The sequence below is a fragment of the Myiozetetes cayanensis genome, unplaced genomic scaffold (genome assembly GCF_022539395.1).
Source record: "Myiozetetes cayanensis isolate MyiCay16 unplaced genomic scaffold, myiCay2020 scf10, whole genome shotgun sequence".
Taxonomy (NCBI): Eukaryota; Metazoa; Chordata; class Aves; order Passeriformes; family Tyrannidae; genus Myiozetetes; species Myiozetetes cayanensis.
This window is the reverse complement of record NW_026086605.1, coordinates 25,975,616-25,995,107: the sequence shown is the minus strand read 5'-3', so window position 1 is coordinate 25,995,107 and position 19,492 is coordinate 25,975,616. Positions and strand designations below refer to the sequence as shown.

General features: G+C 37.8%; 1 protein-coding gene across 1 annotated transcript; it reads left to right on the top strand.

Annotated features, from left to right (window-relative positions):
* Nucleotides 1-1,349: 1,349 nt before the first annotated feature.
* Nucleotides 1,350-18,728, top strand: MAT1A (methionine adenosyltransferase 1A). Its single transcript, XM_050338530.1, has 9 exons — nt 1,350-1,687; nt 8,289-8,366; nt 9,175-9,297; nt 10,850-10,962; nt 12,532-12,675; nt 13,360-13,578; nt 16,530-16,712; nt 17,209-17,342; nt 17,955-18,728. The coding sequence occupies exons 1-9, from the start codon at nt 1,594-1,596 to the stop codon at nt 18,055-18,057; spliced, it is 1,191 nt and encodes a 396-aa protein (XP_050194487.1). The 5' UTR covers nt 1,350-1,593; the 3' UTR covers nt 18,058-18,728.
* Nucleotides 18,729-19,492: the final 764 nt, after the last annotated feature.

Here is a 19,492-nt window from a genome sequence, read left to right as displayed (position 1 = left end):
GTCCCTCATAATGTGTATCTGATGCTTGAATTGTGCATTTTTTTAAGTGCAACCAGTGCTTATCATTCCATGAGACAAATTGTCTACAATGGAAAACCAAGGAAAAGTATTTGAAATGAACAATTTCATGTCAATGATAATTAGAGAGGGGCCAATGCTGTAGCAGATTACTGGTGAACATTCACAGGCACTGGTTATTGTTTTCAGGAATGTAGGTAGAAAGTGAAAATTCTAATGAATTCTTACATAACTATGTAGCAATGCAGAAATTTTAATCCAAGGGTTTGAAGTAAACTAAGTCGGTTTTTAAACTGAGTGATAAGGATTTCATTGCTGTCAAAATGGCAAAGGCTGTGGAACACACTCCAATCCAAGTACCAGGCACACTTTAAATGATTGAGAGTATGATTCATTGTGCATTGAAGTAAAGAGACATTTTTATTTTGATAGACCTGTACTTTGGTCTAAAATTGAGATTATAACGGTTCCTCTAAAAGAATTAAGGATAATTGCGCTTATTTATAATGGTGCACTAGTGCTGGGCATTTTGTGGATATGCCCCATGGTTATGTTTACTTGTTTTTTATATAGTAATTTAAAGACACAAATACCCACAAAATGCCATCTGTCTTCATACCTGGCATACCATCAGCATATTCCAGACACGAGCCATCTGACAAGTAATTTTCCATAGCAGAACTGATCACTGAGTGCTCAGATGTGGCAGTTACTGTATTTCTAAGGGTGATGGAATATACTATGAGAATATGATATAAAAATATAATTAAAATTGATCTGGATTAATAAGAGACGGGAAAAGCAAAGGCTGAAGGGAGAGGTCTGCGTAAATGAGAAGCAGCCGTCATGCTAGATCTTATCAGATGTTTCGTCTCTCAAATGTGCACGAAGAATGAATGAAAATGAAAAGTATTTAAGGAGAGAATTCTACATTTCTAGAGATGAATAAGTAAAAGGAAAATATAGTTACATGACACAGAGCAAACTTCTTCCAGTCTTTTGTTAGGAAAGACATGCATTTACAGAGTTTGTGTCTATTCTGTTAAACCCCAACACACAGCTGGAAGCACAACATAGATCCCAGAATTAGGGGAGAGACAAACTGAAGAAGCAGCTGACCTGAGCCATCACTAGTACTCCTGTGTTACTTCATGCTCAGTTGAATTGCTAAGATAACCAATCTTGCACAGGTTGAATCCGGAATGTTTCCAAGAACTGAGTTAATTAGTGAAATATCCTAAAGTTAACTAACTCCCCTGCCAAGAAATGGGCTCTTCCATTTTCCTCACATGATTATCTAGGCACTTTCACTTTTCCATATATAGGAGCAGCTCAGGGACTGACAGATCAGGCTAGGTAGGGATACAGACTTCAGGCACATGCATTCTCCTTGCATGCATGCCCAGATGCAAGCGCATGCTGCTTTCACACATTGAAATTCAAGTTAGCGAGAGGTAACAACTGAAGACAGCCATAGTCCTGCTGATAAAGAGCCTTCTCCTTAAAGAGAAGGCACTAAAAGTAGAACTCTTCAACCACTGCTTATAGTAATTCATCAAGAAAAGCATCACAACCATGAATGGACCAGTGGATGGTTTATGTGATTACACGCTGGATGATGAAGGGGCTTTCATGTTCACATCGGAGTCAGTGGGAGAAGGACACCCAGGTAAGAAACCAGCTCTGGAAAAGTGTAAAAAGAATAATATTTTCATTTAAGATGAATCTTTTAAAAGTCTGAAGAAGAATTCATCTGCTATTAATCTTATTATAGAAGTTACATGTAACAGGGTGCTTTTTACTTTGTTTCTTCTTACTGGACTTTGTCCGTACAGTCTACAGAACTGCTATAACTAGGGTTCTTCCAACAGTTTATGTGTTTTTGCAGGGTGTGTGTGTTAAACTGAGGAGGATATTGAGGCTTATGGTTGCTGCTCCTTCCTTTTCATCTGAATTTTTTTCGATATTCCTGTGGAGACAGTACTGTATCTCTGACAGACTGAAGTTTCACATATGGATAAGAACACATAGCTAGCTTCTTGACTTCTATGTCTTTATGGGCCCTGTGAAACTGTCCTCCACATATGCAATGCTCTAAAACTGTCACCCCACAAAGGAATATCCCTAAGCAGCCTGTTTTAAAGTCTTTTTTTAGTGGTTCCAGCAGCTGTAAGGGGCAAAATCGCTGATTTCCAACCTTGCTGCCTCCCGCCCCTTTCCATCATCTGATGCAATATATGGAATTGCTTAAGCAAATAGTGGACAGTTATTTGCTAAACTTTATGTATGGTCAGCAGAGATTAGTTCAATTTTATTGAAAACAAATATTCATCCACCATAAACATGTACCTTATGTCAACAGCAACTGTTCCCTCAAGTGAGGCCAAGGGACAATAGGCTATTTGATGTCCTGAAAAGTGTATTTGTTTTAGAAGCCAATTTGGTGGCCTGTACTTTTTGCTATAATAAGGCTTTTTCAGGTCTGTGTTCATGTTATGTGAGTAACTCATAAATGGGTGGAGTGACGTAGCAGACGATAGAAAGGTTGGCAATAAGAACTTTGTGTCTGTAGTTCTGATACTCCTATGATATAAACTTATTACTGCAGATCAAATCCGTGGCTGATGCAATTGAGTACATCTCCATCAATGTGGAGGCAGCTACATCAGGTTAAACCAGCTGGGGTTCTTTCTGATGTAACACAGTCAGAAAATGACAGCCAGGTTTTGTCCTTGGGACATAGGTCCTATCTCAAATTTATTTATAATTACATCCAGCGTCTGTAGTGCTATGTAGTTTCACAGGAAAAATAACATTATACAGTATGCTAATTTTAAATGGATGATGGTATTTCCAAACATGAAAGGTCACAATTTATGTTACTCTAATCATTATTTTTAATCCCCTCGGGGCAATAATAGGGAACTCTTACATCAGAAGGAGTTCAACTGAGTACCCAGGTTTAGCTTTGTCCCTTGATTTCTTTCCTTTACTGGCTCTCTTTTTATCTTGTTTCTTGTTTTAGAATTTGGCCTATTTTCATTTCTTCTTCACATTCTCTTCTTTATTTCCAAGCACTCCATTGGCGCTCAGTAGCTTTCTTTTAAGCCTCATGAACATTATTTTTCTCCTGTATTAAACATATGGGCAGAGAAATGCTGTTACCAGTTGTCTGATGTGTGTACAGCCTCTTACCTGACACAGGCTGGTGGGTCTCTGGGTACTCTGAGAACTGAAGTGGCCACCTGGGTGGCTCATTGTAGAGTGAGTAGAAAATAGAAATTAACTTGGACGTTTTCAAGACTGCGATGCTTGTACTTTCTTAAACAGCCTAGATCTCTGTGTAGGGTTCTGAAAACCCAAACCCTATGGCAAAGGGAAGATACCGATTTTCTAGATCAAAGAAGGACAGGTTGGCAGTCAGTAACTCTGGGTGGTGCAGCAAATTCTTGTTCCTGAACACAGCCCAGCAATGGATCTTAATTGTCCCAGCTGTAGCTCTTAGTTTCTGAAAGCAGATTGATCTCCCTTATATCCTGGCCAACTCCCCCTTTTCCTTCTCTGGTTTTGCATGAGAGGTGTAGACATGCCACTAGGATTTTATCACCCAGGAAAATCTTGGCTATTTCTTAAAATGAGGCCCAGTGCCTGAGGCTGTAGTTGGGCTTCTGACGTTATCTGTAGCAATAGAATTTTATTGTGAGTTTTGATTTCCTCTGTTTATACAAAATGGATAATTTGCGTGTTCTTGATTATTTCTCTTCCGTATCTGATAGTATAATTTTGCTAGAGGGCATTATGTGAAGTAAAGATCCTGAACCAGATCTTTGTCTGGTGGAAATTTGAATTGTTCTGATTATATTAGCTGAGGACTGAATGCTTTAATGGAGACCTCCTCCTTAATACACAAAGCAGGAGAAATTACGTGCTTATTTATTTTATACAAAGAACCGCCTTATACAAAGAACCTGTGCAACGCCTACAGCTGGGTGTCACTGAGAAGCCCAAATTCCCTGGAAGCAAGTAATAGCTGCCAGCAATTGACATACAGGTATTACCTCTGCTCCCCAGAGACATTATAGAAGACTGTTTATCCCATCTTCTCAGTCCAGATTCTTCAAAATCACTTGGGTGTAGCATTTGGGAATCCCTTTCAGATCTTTAATCGTTTAGTCATTTAGTGGGGTAAATTCCAAATTCTCTGAAGACTTCTTCATTTCAGTAGAATAATAAAAGCACACAGACAGTAGCATGGGCAAGAGAAAGATTCTGTATTTAGTTAGCTGGTTTTTGTCACTGCTCCATTTTGCTTAGTCCAGTCGTGTCTGTGCTGCACAGTGGTTTGACGGTGCTTTGAAACTCATTGTGTGTTTCTCTGCCCCACAATGTCTTACAGATGTCAAACCACTTAGGAATAGTTCCTTTCCCTATTTGGTGTGACTTCAGATGGAATTTCCTGCAAACTAAATGTCATTCAGTTTTCCAGAAAGTATCAAGGAATCTTAAAAAATATAAGAGCAAACATCTGCTAAAAGCACCCTCAGATTTTCAACCACATTAAAAACATATGTTTATCTCTCCAGACATTCACAGGGGGGAAAAAATCACAAAAGAAGAAAAAAAACAAACAAACAAAAAAACCCCAAAAAACAAACAAACAAAAAAAACCCAAACCAGAAAATGTAGATCCTTCCAGCAAGTTGATACTTGTGTGCCTTATATCTAAGATTATATATACCTAATGATATACATAATACTTCAGTAAACTGCACATTGAACAGAGAACAGATGTACAAGATATTTAAACAGTGTTAATAGTGCAGTATCACTGCAGCTATCAACTAGCACTCCTCAAGAGTCTTTTAAATAGGAAAAATGTACTGCATAATTAAGCTATTTGAAGTCTTTCTAGTGAAACTTTTTTGGTGGAAAGCTCATTTTTTGATGAAATGCTCATGATAAGTATCTGCATTTCTTCACTGTTTTTTTTACCAGAAAACTGAGTATTTCTAAGTTTGTCATATTTGGAATATAAAATTTCACATTCTAGTTTAAAATTATCTCTTTTTTCTGTTGATATAAATAAAATACCATTAAAAATACTGAATTTTATTTTGAAGAAAATTAACCCTGCTATTTCAAATGTTCAGTGTTTTTTTACTACACCATCAGAGTCAGAATTGTTGTTGCACCTGTTTGTTGTACTTCAAAAAGTGGGGCTTTTTAAAATTAAATTTTCAGGGTTTACTGCTCTTTGTAGGATTTTTTTTTCTGTGTGTGGTGAGTCTGAGAAACTTCCTGGGAAGGTGCTGAGAACTTGTGTTAGGCTCTTAAATATTCTAGATTCATGTAAGAAACTTACGTCCCACTATCTGGAAACTGTGAGGCTCCTTCTATTTATTGGAGATCACTTTTGTTGTTGAACACCTCCTTTACTTCATAATATGATAACTGGACTTTTGAGGGCTGGGCTTATCATCAGTCTCCCTAGACTAATTTTATAGTTAGCAAGAATTGTTTCATGGCTATTTGGCATCTCTGCTGTAAGGATAGGTCTGTGGGATGATTGGATTTCATGAAAAGAACTCATGGTTATCTAATACTTTCCTGCTCAGTCAAGAAATCCTCAGCTTAGACATCCCTTTTGCAAAAGTTACTGTATTGGAAAGTACTTCACTACATGAAAGGATGCACAAACTGAATTCTGACCTCTGAAAGCATTTTTTAAAGATGATGATGTCTCACCAGAGGTGGTCCATTATGCTTTCCCTGTTTCCAAAAGGAAAGGAAAAAAAAAATCCTCTCATATTTAGCAGCTGATAAGAGAAATGAGATGGTTGAGATGAGAAATTTGAATACAGAATGAAGGGTGCACAAAGCCTGCTAAGCATTACTAAAAATAGAATGCCTGGTCTTATTTTACACCCGAGGCCTTTGCTAATAGACATGCCTTTAATTTAATGCATTAATCAGCCAATTATCCAGGTAGATTTCTCTTTCCAGTCTTGATAGATATATCTGTATCTGTATTTAGAGATCTGTTTGCCCTAGATCTGCTGGTTTTTGCACCAATAATCAGGTATGTAATGAATTATCAAACTGATTTGCCTCAGACTACTTTAATATAAAGGCATGTTCTCAGCATAGTACACTAAATTATCCTAATTTATTATTTTCAGTGATGAGATTATCACATAGATTTTAAAGGCCAGAAGTGATCTCCACTATATAATCTGGTCTGACCCTCATACACAGGTAATATTATTTCATGCAAGAATTCTTCAGACAAGCTAGTAAATGATGGATGAATTTCATTTATACCTTTTAAAATTATATCTAATTTTCATGTACAGATTTGAAGGGAAAAGGAATCCTGAGTGACTCTAGATGAATGGTTTTAGTGGCTCTCACCCTTCTAAGATTTTGCTTTTTGAATCTTTATCTGATTTAGCTGCTTTCAATATCCATGAAATACTGTAGATAGTAATGATACAGTTAATTAAAAAAAACCCCAACAATCAATCTCATGAAAGCATTCTGTTAAATCTTCACTCATTGATTTCACTGGCTACTATGGCTTGTGGTCCCTTAAGATGTTTCATGGAAGTTATAGTTCATTAATTAATTTCAACCACAGCGTGCAAAGCCCACACATAAGGTTCTTTGTACCACATGGCATGCTTCATGTGGAGCAAGGACAGGGGTCAAGGTGTTCATGGCATAGAAATCCTGGGTGGTGAAAAAAAGACAAAAAAACAATCCTGGCCACTAGAACCAACAGGACATTGGACCTGCACTAGAAGGGTCATTCTAACCCCATTTGTTTTGTTGTTTTACCCAGGTAATCAAAAATTACATATTTTCTTCAACAACTTTTGCTTTTATGCTTGAAAATATGGCTCTATTTCCTTATAAAAATGAAAAATTTGAAGAGATCAAGCAGAGATACATTTCAATCACTCCTGCCACCTGTGCCCCCAGCCTTACTAAACAAGGTTCAGTTGGACGTCTGATTAAATTGCAAGAATGGTATCTGATTCCTGTTTGCTAATAATTGTCCCAGATTTAGTAATCCATGTACAGTTCTTGTAAGGTTGAAGGTTCCAATGCAGCTGACATTTGTTAATTGTATTTCATGTTCATCCTTTTTGTGTTGAAGAGGCTAATATGGGAGACAAGAGTGTCAGAATCACATTGGTTCTCCAGTTTTTGATTTGTCCCTCTTAGCTAAATGTACACCATCTTCCTGAAAATAAATGAGAATTTGTTTTGATTTGAGGTTAAATGTATTAAAAGCCTCTAATGACAGACTTTTACAAAACATTGCTTTCCAACAGATTGTGTTGCACAGGGCAAGGTAGGAAATTAATTTATTTTGCCACACAGCGTGTTATGGCAAAGTCTAAGCACAGTATGCAATACTGGACTTTTTTTAAAAGAATGATACAATTAAATTATATGAGAAAATTTCTATTTTCATGTAGAAGGCATTGCTGTGAGTGCTACCCTTTTGTGTTCATTAGATTAGCTACATTATTTGAATAAGATTCAACATTTGTTATAAACATGAGAAAAGAAAGAAATAAAAAAAGATAAAAGATTATTATGATAAACCTGAGTTGAAAGCTTTCTACTTGGCAGGTAACTAAAGATTTACTTCAGGCAAACTTCAGTTGATAAACCCTTCTTGCTTCTGTGTGCGTACTCCTTCTGCTGCCTTAGGTGCAGGCGTTTTTAGGAGGCATCATTGCTGGATGGTAGGAAGCAGTGACAAAAAGCAAACCTGGAACAGGCTTTCAACTGAGCTGTGATTATCTGTATTGATCTAAATACTTTCTTAGGCTTTACCCACAGTGTTGGTCAGATACATTCTAACTTTCTGCTAGGGCAATGGAAGCTGGTGGCGGAACATCATCTCTCTGTTAGAATATCCCTGGTGTGGAGGGCATGCTGTATTGGCTTGTGGTGTTAGAGAAGGAGAAGGTTGGGAGGAAAACCTCATCCTCTGTTCATTGTTTCGTACCTAAGTGCAAAAAACTGCAGGTAAAGTGATAGGCACTGTTAGTTTACACCAGTAAGTAAATTCCCCACTGTATCTAGGGAGGTTTTTTGCAGGATGTTTCATACATCTTTCTATTTAGCTGGATTACATATGCCAGTAATAAGCAATAAAAGAATTCCTTTCTGAAATACCTACTCAAAGTGGTGCAAGCAGTCCATGGTTTGTATTGAGTGCTACAGTTTTGAATCACAGCTTTGATGTCTTGCAGATAAAATCTGCGATCAAATCAGCGATGCTGTGCTAGACGCCCACCTCAGACAGGACCCGAATGCCAAGGTTGCTTGTGGTAAGTTGTTTACTACTTGGCTTTAAGTCATCACACATTCTTTTTTTAGGATGTTGAAAAGAGCTAGCTCATTTCACTCTCAAGAAAATGACATAAGAATTCAGTCTTGAAGAGAAGGAGAAATGAGAAGAAACAGTAAAAGTTTTTATAAAGACTGAAGCTTAAGCTGGCTGTAGATTTTGTGTGTGGACTGAATTGTCCTGGAAGAAACAGACTTGATTAGAGTGGATTTTTTAAAGAATATTTGAATGTTTTATTGACAAGTTTATTTATTTAATAAAGTACTGTTTTTTCAGTCTAAGTTCCTGCTTGTTTTTGAAATCTACTTAGAAGGAGTTGTACCATCAAATCTCGGGTTATTACTGCAGTTCATGTATTATGTAACTAAACCCCATCTTCAGATTCTTCCTGCTGGGACTGGAGGCAAGTTTTCAAAATAGTTGATCACTGATTAGTTTTATTTAGCCTCAGTATATACCTTACACTGTTTAAGTGGATTTAAAATCATGGTTTAGTGCTAAATTTCTCTAAAGTTGGTGCATATCAATCACTGGATCATGCTCAGTGTTTTGACTTTCCCATTTGTAAATAGGACACATTAGTCTTCTCCTTACTTTCAGGCATATGGTGAATATGAAATAAATTTGTTATGGAAGGAGATAATAATGCTAAAAATATGGGTAGAAAGGATTTACACAGTATACACCCAATAGATCTCTCAAAATCACCATTGTCACAAACACAGTTATTTTTCTTACTAGGCTGGCTGCTTCTGCTCTTGTAATCCTCTTTTCATCTCTCTTTTCAGAGACAGTATGTAAGACAGGAATGGTGTTGCTCTGTGGGGAGATCACATCTCGTGCTATTGTGGATTATCAGAGAGTTGTCCGAGATGCAATTAGACATATTGGCTATGATGATTCAGCTAAAGGTTGGTGGAAAACTCATGAAATCCTGAAAGAGCAAGCAATAGGCAACTGCAAAACAGGTCTGTCACCAGTTCCATACATGGACTTTAGCAAGCCTGATAAGAACTGAACATACTATGTGAAAGCTTCTTACACGGTGCTACATGATACACTTTCTGGCTTTACCCCAGTAAGTAAGAAACTGAATTGTGAATAGACAGACAACACTTTGAAATGTGATATAAGGCCAAAATAGTTACCTGGTTCATTTTATTGTACCTTTATATTTTTGTACTGTGGTACCATCTGGAATTCCAGGTGTAAAGCTGGTTCTCAGTGTGGAGGGTGCTCTGTTAGCTCTGAAGAACTACTTGAGGAGGGTGCAGTGCAGACCTGTTTTGTGTGATGTGCAGATGATTAAAACGACAAAATGTACCAAACACATTTAACTTTCTGATTTGCATGTGTCTGTTTATAAAATATAACTATTCCAAGTAGTCTGTTACAGTGGAGTGTATCTTTTAAGAGCTTTTGGTTAAAAAGTTGTTTACTGCAGTCCTTTAATTGCTATTGAATTTGCAGGGAGATTGTGGTGGGAGAATATTACTGCAGCACATCTGCACGTTGCCTCCAGTATCATGTAACAGCAGTGCTTATAGAAAACACTGGCAAATCTAGTAGGTTGTAAATCTCTTGTTTATCCTAACTGCCAAAAATTATGAGGGGAGATGCAGTGACCCAGTAAAAAGCAATTTCTAGAAGTAAAAAAAAACCTTAAACCAAACTATTATACAAAAATACAATTTTCTACATAGTTTACTTTAAAAGGGGGTGAAGAGCATTCAAGTGGATCATATGCATATGGACATGTGCATATGTTGTACTGGCTGAACATAAGTTTGGTCAGCAGCTGTCAGTGGCTACAGTTCTAGGAAAGGTTGGATTTAGAGAGAAGCAAGTTACTACCAATATACCTGGGAACAGGTGGGAAATTTTTCCACAATCTTCTTCCAATTTCTTTTTAAAACTTTACTTTTTGTCTTTGAAAGTCGTGTAAATTCCCACTTCAAGATTTGCTGTGAGACTTGAATCTGTTTTTTTTTTTCTCTGTTTGTGGTTCACACAAAGCCCCATGAGAGATTTAGGCACAGACACTACCTTACATGTATTAAAATGATGTGTTAGAGAGCAGAGCCTTCAGTTGCTGAAAACATCGTCTTCCAGGAATTTATGTAGAAGGTTTTATAACTATTTATTTTGGAGAGAATCATTATTTACCTTTTTGTCTAATTTTCTGAGTTGACATTAATAATTTGAATGGGCTTGGCACAGGGAGCCAGTGCAGGAGAAAATAAGCATCAACAAGCAGTAAAGGCAACCCTGTATACCCCACACCATCCTAAAAAAGGTTTCAAGTGTAGTATTTACAAAATAATTACTGAAAACAGTGGAAAGGTTTTGTGTTCTGAATGTGGTATCCTATATAAGATGAAATTTTTGTCATATGGTTCCATGTTACTTTTGCTAATCGTGACAGAAAAAGCTAATTCATTGCTATTCTTTTTTTCCAAATAGGCTTTGACTACAAGACTTGTAATGTTTTAGTGGCACTGGAACAGCAGTCACCTGATATTGCCCAAGGTGTTCATCTACACAGGAATGAAGAGGATGTTGGTGCTGGAGATCAGGTACACATGGCATCCCATCTAAAGCATCGAAGATGTTTTAGTAGAAAAAGTTTACCCCATCTTACTGCCCTATTTTCTTTGTCAAAACCCTTGTCAAAATATTTCCACACTTCTATCTTGGGCTACCCCAAAATTTTATTAAACAGTTGAAAGTTCTTTGAGAGCAGGCTTGTCCTCTTGCTTGTTTTAGCACTCCATTCAAGTAAGGAGAGCTCTTGCAGTCGGTAGTAGCTGAGGAGGTGCCCTTTAGAACTTAGCAAAAGTTTTTTTGCTTACGTATTTCATGTTTTTGCTGAGTAGATTTAGGTTCATCAGTCCATTCATCTTGCAACAAGACTTGTCATGTAAGATGGAATAAACAAGGGATCTTTTCACTTTCACAGAGCTTTTGAGATTTTGTACAGCCAAAAATTAGGCGATGTTTCCACTATCCTCAGCATTAGCACAAAGAATGCCAGAGTGCTTTTAACTCTCGCTTATTTCCCGGAGGCAGCTTTTGTAATAGGTATTCCACATAATTAAGGCTGTCCAAACTGCATTTCTGTGAGCTAAATAACACATGTAGGTAATTATGGTATGTTCCTAAGAGAGAGATACCAACACAAAAACTCCATAATCTGACTGATGCCAGTATGAGTGAGTTTAGCATTTACAGTAGTTACCATTAGAAGTAATATCTAGTTTATAACAATGCTGTGGAAAACTGTAAGTTAAGGTATCAGAGTACAGGAGGAAAACTAATATTGTTCAAAAAATCCCTTAAGGACTAAATTAAAATGGGTTTATACTGTCATGGAGTCATAATACTACATAAGATGAAAAGATATCTGACTTTCTTTGGCACTTTGGTGACCTCCCTTCCCATTCCCATCCAAGTACATTCCTGTCTATTCTTTCTCCCTTTGTCCATAAAAGGAAATGCTTCTAACTCTATTTAACAAATTATAATCTGGGAACATGAGTGAATACTGGTAGAAGCTGTGACTAGAAGCATATGGTATTAAAAAACCTAAGGCAGGTGCCTTAAACTGGTGAATGGAATGTCCTTCATGGAGTGCTCGCATCCCATTCTACTGTCATTTCAGATGCAAACTGCAGTGTCTGTGTCTGTACTCATACACAAAAGCCTCTGCAACCTTTTCAGGCTACTGATAACATTTTTGCTATGACAAAATAGTCCTTAAACTTTTTCTCTAGCAGATTATTTTTTTTTCTGTGAAAGAATCTAGTTGGAGTTTTTGTTGTTGTTGGGTTTTGTTGGTTTTGTTTTGGTTGTTGTTTTGTTTTTTTTTTTTTTCTTTTCACAGAAACATCTCCATTTTTGTCCAGGTTTCCAGTTCAACATCTAAACCTTCAGGCTTCCAGTTGAAAAATCTAGGAACATGGTTTGTTTCTCATTACACTGTAACATGCTGGAGCCTGATTTGAGTTTAGGCTTCTTGCACTGTAATGTAAAACAGGAGAAAGTAAACCTGAGGGTACTGTTTACTCTTTGCTTCAGATGAAATCTCATTGTCTTTGGTTGTGGTGCCATTAACAGTGATTGAAGTACATTTTCTCCCCCTCTAGGGTTTGATGTTTGGTTATGCAACTGATGAGACAGAAGAATGTATGCCTCTAACAATTATTCTAGCTCATAAACTGAATGCCAGGTTAGCAGAGCTGAGGCGTAATGGAGAACTTCCTTGGCTGAGACCTGACTCTAAGACACAGGTAAATACTGCTATGGTTGTCCAGATAGCTGAAAACCGAGCACATCAATTGCTGTCTTCAAAACCATTTAGTATTTCTGGAAAGAAAAGGTGTTAAGGTATCAGGATAACCTACAAGTAACACATAAAGCTTTTCCACTGCTTGTGATACTGTCTGCTTGACTGTTGGAAAATGGTTAACTTGTATCGGAGCCCTTAACCACCTACCAGTGAGGAGACATTTAATCCCTCAGGCTTAAGTGGTTTGTACTCATTGAAAACTTGGCAGGACATCCAAAGGATTTATTTGTATTTAGGGATTTGGGCTGACATTTTCAAGATGCACTGAGAATGTAAATTTCTGAGGCTTGGGAGTTTTGATGGAAATCCCAACTAAAAGACACATTTTGGATGATTTCATAGAGAATCAGATGGTCTACCAGATGAGTTTTGTGGGGTTATTTTTTGTTTGGTTTGGTTTGGGTTTTTTTTTCTTCCATAGCATAGAAAATATGAAGTGAGAAAATAGGCTTCATTTCTCATACCCTGGCAACAATGTGAACAGTGATCAGTATAATGTCTATCACCACTGAGATTTTGCTACAGTTTTACTTTTGGAGTAGTGTGCATGACATTTGATGAATACCAGCAATACATTTTATAGCAACTTTGATGTTTTCTTCCTCATTCTCCCCGTTCCATTCAGGTCACAGTTCAGTATATCCAGAAGAACGGAGCAGTGGTCCCAGTGCGCGTGCACACCATTGTGATATCCGTGCAGCATGATGAAACCATCTCGCTGGAGAACATGCGCAGAACCCTGAAGGAACGTGTGATCCAAGATGTTGTCCCTGCAAAATACTTGGATGAGAATACTGTTTATCACCTTCAACCTAGTGGACGTTTTGTTATTGGAGGGCCTCAGGTTTGTCTTGTGTTGTTTTGGTGCTCTTATGGGCTTGCCTTTCACTCTGTGCGTGTGTCTTAAATGCTCAGTTTTTTGGCACATCTGTCCTTAGGTGTAAGGCGACAGCTGCTTAGTGCAAGTTTTTCCTGCAGTTATATGTGGGAGAAGGGCTCAGGATTTCATGCCAAAGTAACCTTTGAGGACGTGGTTACATTGTACACGTGTTGTGACTAGGCAGGCAAGTTGAGCTGAATCTTACACTGCATGTGGAATGTACAGCCCAGCTCCAAGTTTCCTCAAACCCTCTTGAGACCAGCACTGGAATGTGACATGCAGTCCTTTCTCATGGGAAGCATTTCTCACAGAGAGATGGACAAAGAGAAGGTTTACTTGTCTTACAGTGAACCTGATTTTCAGATCTGCATAGCTCTCACTGTTCTGCCTGACACCAGTAAGAGCTGAAGGTGTTCATCTGTCCTGAAAATCAGCCCTAATAGGCTTCTTCTGGTGAGAAAATAAATGTTCCTTTTACTTTATTTGGGCAATGCAGGAGCTGGGATTTATAATTTGATCCTACACTCACAGAAGTCAGGCAGAACTTCCACTCTCTCAGATTTAGTTTTTGCAAACAAATTCACCGTTACCAATGTTTTAGTCTTCAGATCCTTTCAGAACTACCATAGCAAAATTTCAAAGCTCATTCCTGAAATTAGGTTCAATTTTACAGTAAATCCAAGTAGACACTGTTTTTCCTTTGTTGTTCAAATTCATTCACTTACTGGAATTTACCAGAGTTATTTCTAAGATGCTGTGTCTTTTTTATGTTAGTGCCATGCAACAGGTAGGAAGGTGTTGAGATTAATCACTATAATAATGATCCTATAAAAAATGTATTTTTCTGCAATTGAATTGGTTGTAGCACTGTAATTTTGTGTATCACTGACATCCTAGACTATAAGTGGAGAGTCAAACTTGAGCTGTAACTTGAAGTGAATGAACCAATGCAGCAATCATAGCTACACACAAAAACAGGCTACATATATGAAAATTTTTATGTGTGCAGTGAGCTGCACCCATTAAAAATGTAAATCTTTCAGATGTGTACTAGCTAGAGGTCTATTGCATATGTTTGCACATACAAACAGAGGCACGTCAAAGTGTCTGTTTACAGCTTTTTAAACCTGGGCTAAGTTTACTTAGTATGGGCCAATCAGCCTATGTGTCCGTGACCTTACAACTGCTATCATCACTTGTGCAATTTACAAGAGCATTGCAGCAACCAGAAAATGACTATTTCTTTTCTTGTCTTGAACATCTTGAACTTTCTGGTTACTTTTCAGAGAAGTGTTATTCAGTTACATTTTTAACAAGGCTAGCTGTAGAAAGCTGCCTTAACCTCCAACTCAGTTCATCTAAGAAAGGCATATGCATTTTACTCAGGATTTTCACTTTATGTGTTTGAGTGCAGTGGTGCCTTGAATTCTGGCTATGGCAAAATCATTAGTTTTGCTACTGTCACTGTTTTCCCAACAGCAAAACCCTCTGGTGCAGTGAGGACATTACAGCTCTTCACAATAATGACTTTCACATGCTTTACAGATGCTTTTATGCTTGTTCAGCATCTTTGAAGCACCCTTTCACATGTCCATTTATTTCTCTCCCTCTCACTCCGTTCTGCTGTCAAGTCATGAGGGCACACAAGGTGTTCTCATTGCAACTATCTGTGCCATCAAAAATTAAGGATGAGTCAAGCAGAAGAACCTGAGGACAGGTTCCTTTGGGCAACCTCAGTTATCTGAAATTTGGATTTGCATCTTGCTCCTTCCCTAGCAGAATTACACAAACAGTGCCAAAGGTTTTCTTCTGTGTATGTGCATAGCCTTCCTAAGAAAAACTTTGACTCTCCACTTGTGTTTGCCATGCAAACATTCCAGCAGATGAATTTTAGTGACATGATGTTTTGAGACAAAAAATTTCAAATCTGCCTGCACAGGTGGTTACTGAATTTCAAATTTGAACACATTTCCATTCACACCAAAAGCTTAAGGATTTAGTAGATTGCAGGGGTCAGACAAGTAGTCAGCTCTTGATCAGCTAACCCAGATCAAATGAAAAGATAAAGTTCTTGTAAGGAGCAGTCAGGATAGTTGTATAGGCAGCTAAACATCTGCACTTCCTTATTTAATATTTAGAATATTCATCTATAAGTATCTGTTCTTAGAAAGAAGTAATCCTTCCTTCTCAGTTACCTATTACTGCCTAGTACTCCATAGCTGTTGTGTACAGTTTAAATTAGACTATAAATAATTTGGAGTTGGAAATGTGGTTTTTAGTACATATTTGTATAACGGTCTCTTGACACTAAACTGAATCTGCTGGGTGTCAGCAGCCATATAATGATGTATAAGGTAGAACTGAAATACCTTTTGATGGTAAATAAAAAAATCTTGTTTACTATTTAATATTCACACAACTTCAGATTTTGACCAAAAGATATGAAAACCTGGATTCTTTTGCTGTGGGTTTTTTTGGAGAGTTTTTGTATGTGAGTTTTAGTTTTTTTAAAACAGTGTGAAATCTCTCAGTGGTTCCTACATGGCACATAGTTTTTTAGCAATATTCTGTAATTGGTTTGAGTATCATAGGTGCATAATTTCTAAACCAAAGTTTCCATATTGCCAGGAATATTCACTTTTAAAACAGGAAGTTCACGCTCTAGCTATCTGTGTGTAAACCTCTTTGCTTGACAAATTCGTGGATGGCTTGTTTTGTGAATCTGGCTTTAAAGAACAATTATAGCCACTGCTGTAGCTTGGTGAGACAAGTTCATTCCTTCAGCTACCCCACAGCATTCCCTGTGTGGTGACCTAACTTACACGTTGTTCTAGTCTCCTTAAGGAATGCACAGCCTTGTTTGAGACTTACCACAGAACGGGTTGTAAAATGGACAAATTCTGTTGCTGATTTAGGGTGATGCCGGTGTTACTGGGCGGAAGATCATAGTGGACACTTACGGTGGCTGGGGAGCACACGGAGGTGGTGCCTTTTCGGGCAAGGACTACACGAAGGTGGACCGGTCGGCTGCGTACGCAGCCCGCTGGGTGGCCAAGTCTCTTGTGAAAGCTGGGCTCTGCCGCCGTGTCCTGGTCCAGGTAGGGTTTGCCAAGAATGTTGCTCTTCTCAAAAAGATACTTCCTTTTCAGATTGAATATGCATTGTACAAGGCACTGTAGTAGAAGAGGTCTTGGTGATGGTTTGGGGTTGAAGAAAGGAAGACTTGATGTGCTTGGTTCAAAACCACTGTAATGTCACTAATAGCAGCTTCTTGGAGCTGGAACTGTTCATTTAACTTTCTTTTTATGGGCCATTTTTCTGACTTTTATCGAGCCCTCAAGCCTCTGACACTTACTGTTATGGAAATGAGAATGGGGTGACTGGGTAATGGGGAAGAAATTTATCCAGAGACCTCAGCATTTTCAAAGTATTCTCTTTTTTTCCTACAAATATAGATTGTGCAAATGTGATAAGTGAAGAAGAGGCCTTTGTTTGCATAAGGAGATTCATAAATGAATGCTTTCTTCTGCGGCATACTGTTGTCCTCTGAGGTGCAGTGTTTATTGGCTAATTATGGTACATTTTTTCACACAGGTTTCTTATGCCATTGGGGTTGCTCATCCACTGTCCATTTCACTGTTCACTTATGGAACTTCCAAAAAAACAGAGAAAGAGCTGCTGGACATTGTACACAAAAACTTTGATCTTCGGCCTGGAGTCATTGTCAGGTATAGAAACACACAGAAAGGAAAATATCTTGGTGGTCACATCCTAGAAATGACTTCTTGCAAAACCTTTGGCTGTTGCACTGTAAGAGGCAGCCTCTTGAACTAGCAGGGGATTGTTCCATGCAGTACAGGAGGACTTTCATTCTGTCATTTTGTCAGTATTTACAGTCGATAGTTTTTATGGTTCTCCCCATGTGCCATATATTTTAAGATTACAGACATATTTTTTAAGTTTCATATGCAGCATATACTTTCAGCATTTGGCCTTCAATGGTATATGGAATTTAAATAAAACAACTTTTGTATTGCAAGAATTTTATATTATTTTACTGTGAAAACAAATGTTTTGTTTTACAAAATTAATTGAAAATTATTTCATGTTTTCACCTACAATTAATAATTCTCAATAACAAGGTCTGTAGTCCTAAAGTGCTTGACATTTAAGTTTTGTTATCTCTTTTATTGTCCCCACTGGACATGTTCATTGGTATGCTTGCATCTCCAGAATATGCTTGTTCGACTAAGATGGCTCTCAACATCAGGATTTTAATAGTAGTTATCATGAAGTATCTTAATATGACAAATTTTCACTTCTTTTTATTATATACACAGGGATTTGGATCTGAAAAAGCCCATTTACCAGAAGACTGCATGCTATGGTCACTTTGGAAGAAAGGAATTCCCATGGGAAGTGCCTAAAAAACTTGTCTTTTGACATTAGCAGTCACCTTTTAAAAATAGAAAGGAAGTCCACTAATGATGAGGGTGCCTCTGAAAATCAAATTTAACAGCTTTGCATTCAACAAAAGGAATTTTAGATTTTAAATGGAAAGAAAGAAAAGGATATTTTCTTGGAAATTGATTTTTTTAACCCTCAGTGTCTTTCATTATCCAAGATAATGAAACAGATAATAAAAAAAGAGACAGAGTCTCTTTTTTTAATCAGCATAAGACAACAAAATACAGTCTACTCTTAACTGCTGCTCTGTTGGTTCTGTTGATAAAGACAAGTTTGACTCAGGTACTCAAACCAATAGCTGAACCTCAAACCTTTGATGGGCAAAGGTGAAGACAGCTTTCCCAACTCTGACTAAGGATCAGCAGATCTCTTGCTTCTAATTAGATGATGGGAAATTCTGGGTCCAATTTCCTTACTGGAGTTAGCATTGCATACAGCTGGGGGTTGCTTTGATGGGAGAAGGCTGAATATCACCCAACCCGATCTCGACCTCTTTTATAAAAGATGTTATCCTATATGTAATATTTAAATCAGCTTCACTGTATGTGTGCTGTTATTGTTGTGTTTCAATTACCTGTGTTTTTGAAACATAAATGCTCTCCTATGAAACAACAATCATAGAATAAAAAGCTTTTTCCTACCCTGAATGTAAAGGGGTCTCTTTTCCTATGTTGTTGTTTTTTTGGGTTTTTTAATGTTGCAGTGTAATAGTTCATCTCAGCTCAACCTCTTATACTCTTGTAGGATTTTAGTTTACCAACATAATTGAATTTTTTTTATTTTGGAACTGTGATATGAATTTGTCTTTTAATACATGTGTGATCACTCTTTAATCCTTGTGATTAATAGAACCTTGGTGAATAAGTATTTTTATTTGTGGCTCTTAAGTTGGTGTTATTCAGTATCCTTTCATAATTTTTAGCTCCCAAACATTAGGTTTATTGCATGGCTTTCTGTGTTGGATGTAATTTGGGAATAAAGTAAAGCACAGAGAAATAACTGCAAAATAAGACATAGCAAGAGGTTAAAATTTGGCCAAAGAGGTTGGCCCTAGCTGGCTGTGTGTGCCCCATGCACGCAGAACAACATCCTTGCCTGTGCTAGTACTTGGCTGTGGGGTTTGGGTACTGCTGGATGGTGTGCCCCCTTACTCCTGATCGAGCCAGTGACAACCTCTGCTCCTGGCAGGTCAGGGTTACTGCTGTGCACGTGGGCTGGATCAGTCCAGGCTGAGGGCAAGGACGTTTCTGTGCCCACGTGCTGTTTTCTCCTAGACAGTGGCAAACTACTTTTTGGAAAGGACTGTGGATTAATCACACGTTTGTTTAAATTTGGAGGCTGTGAGATCTTCTGTGATCAGTTTTTGTTGTCAGTAGGCAACAAGGAGAACTTAATCCTGAAATGCAAGTGT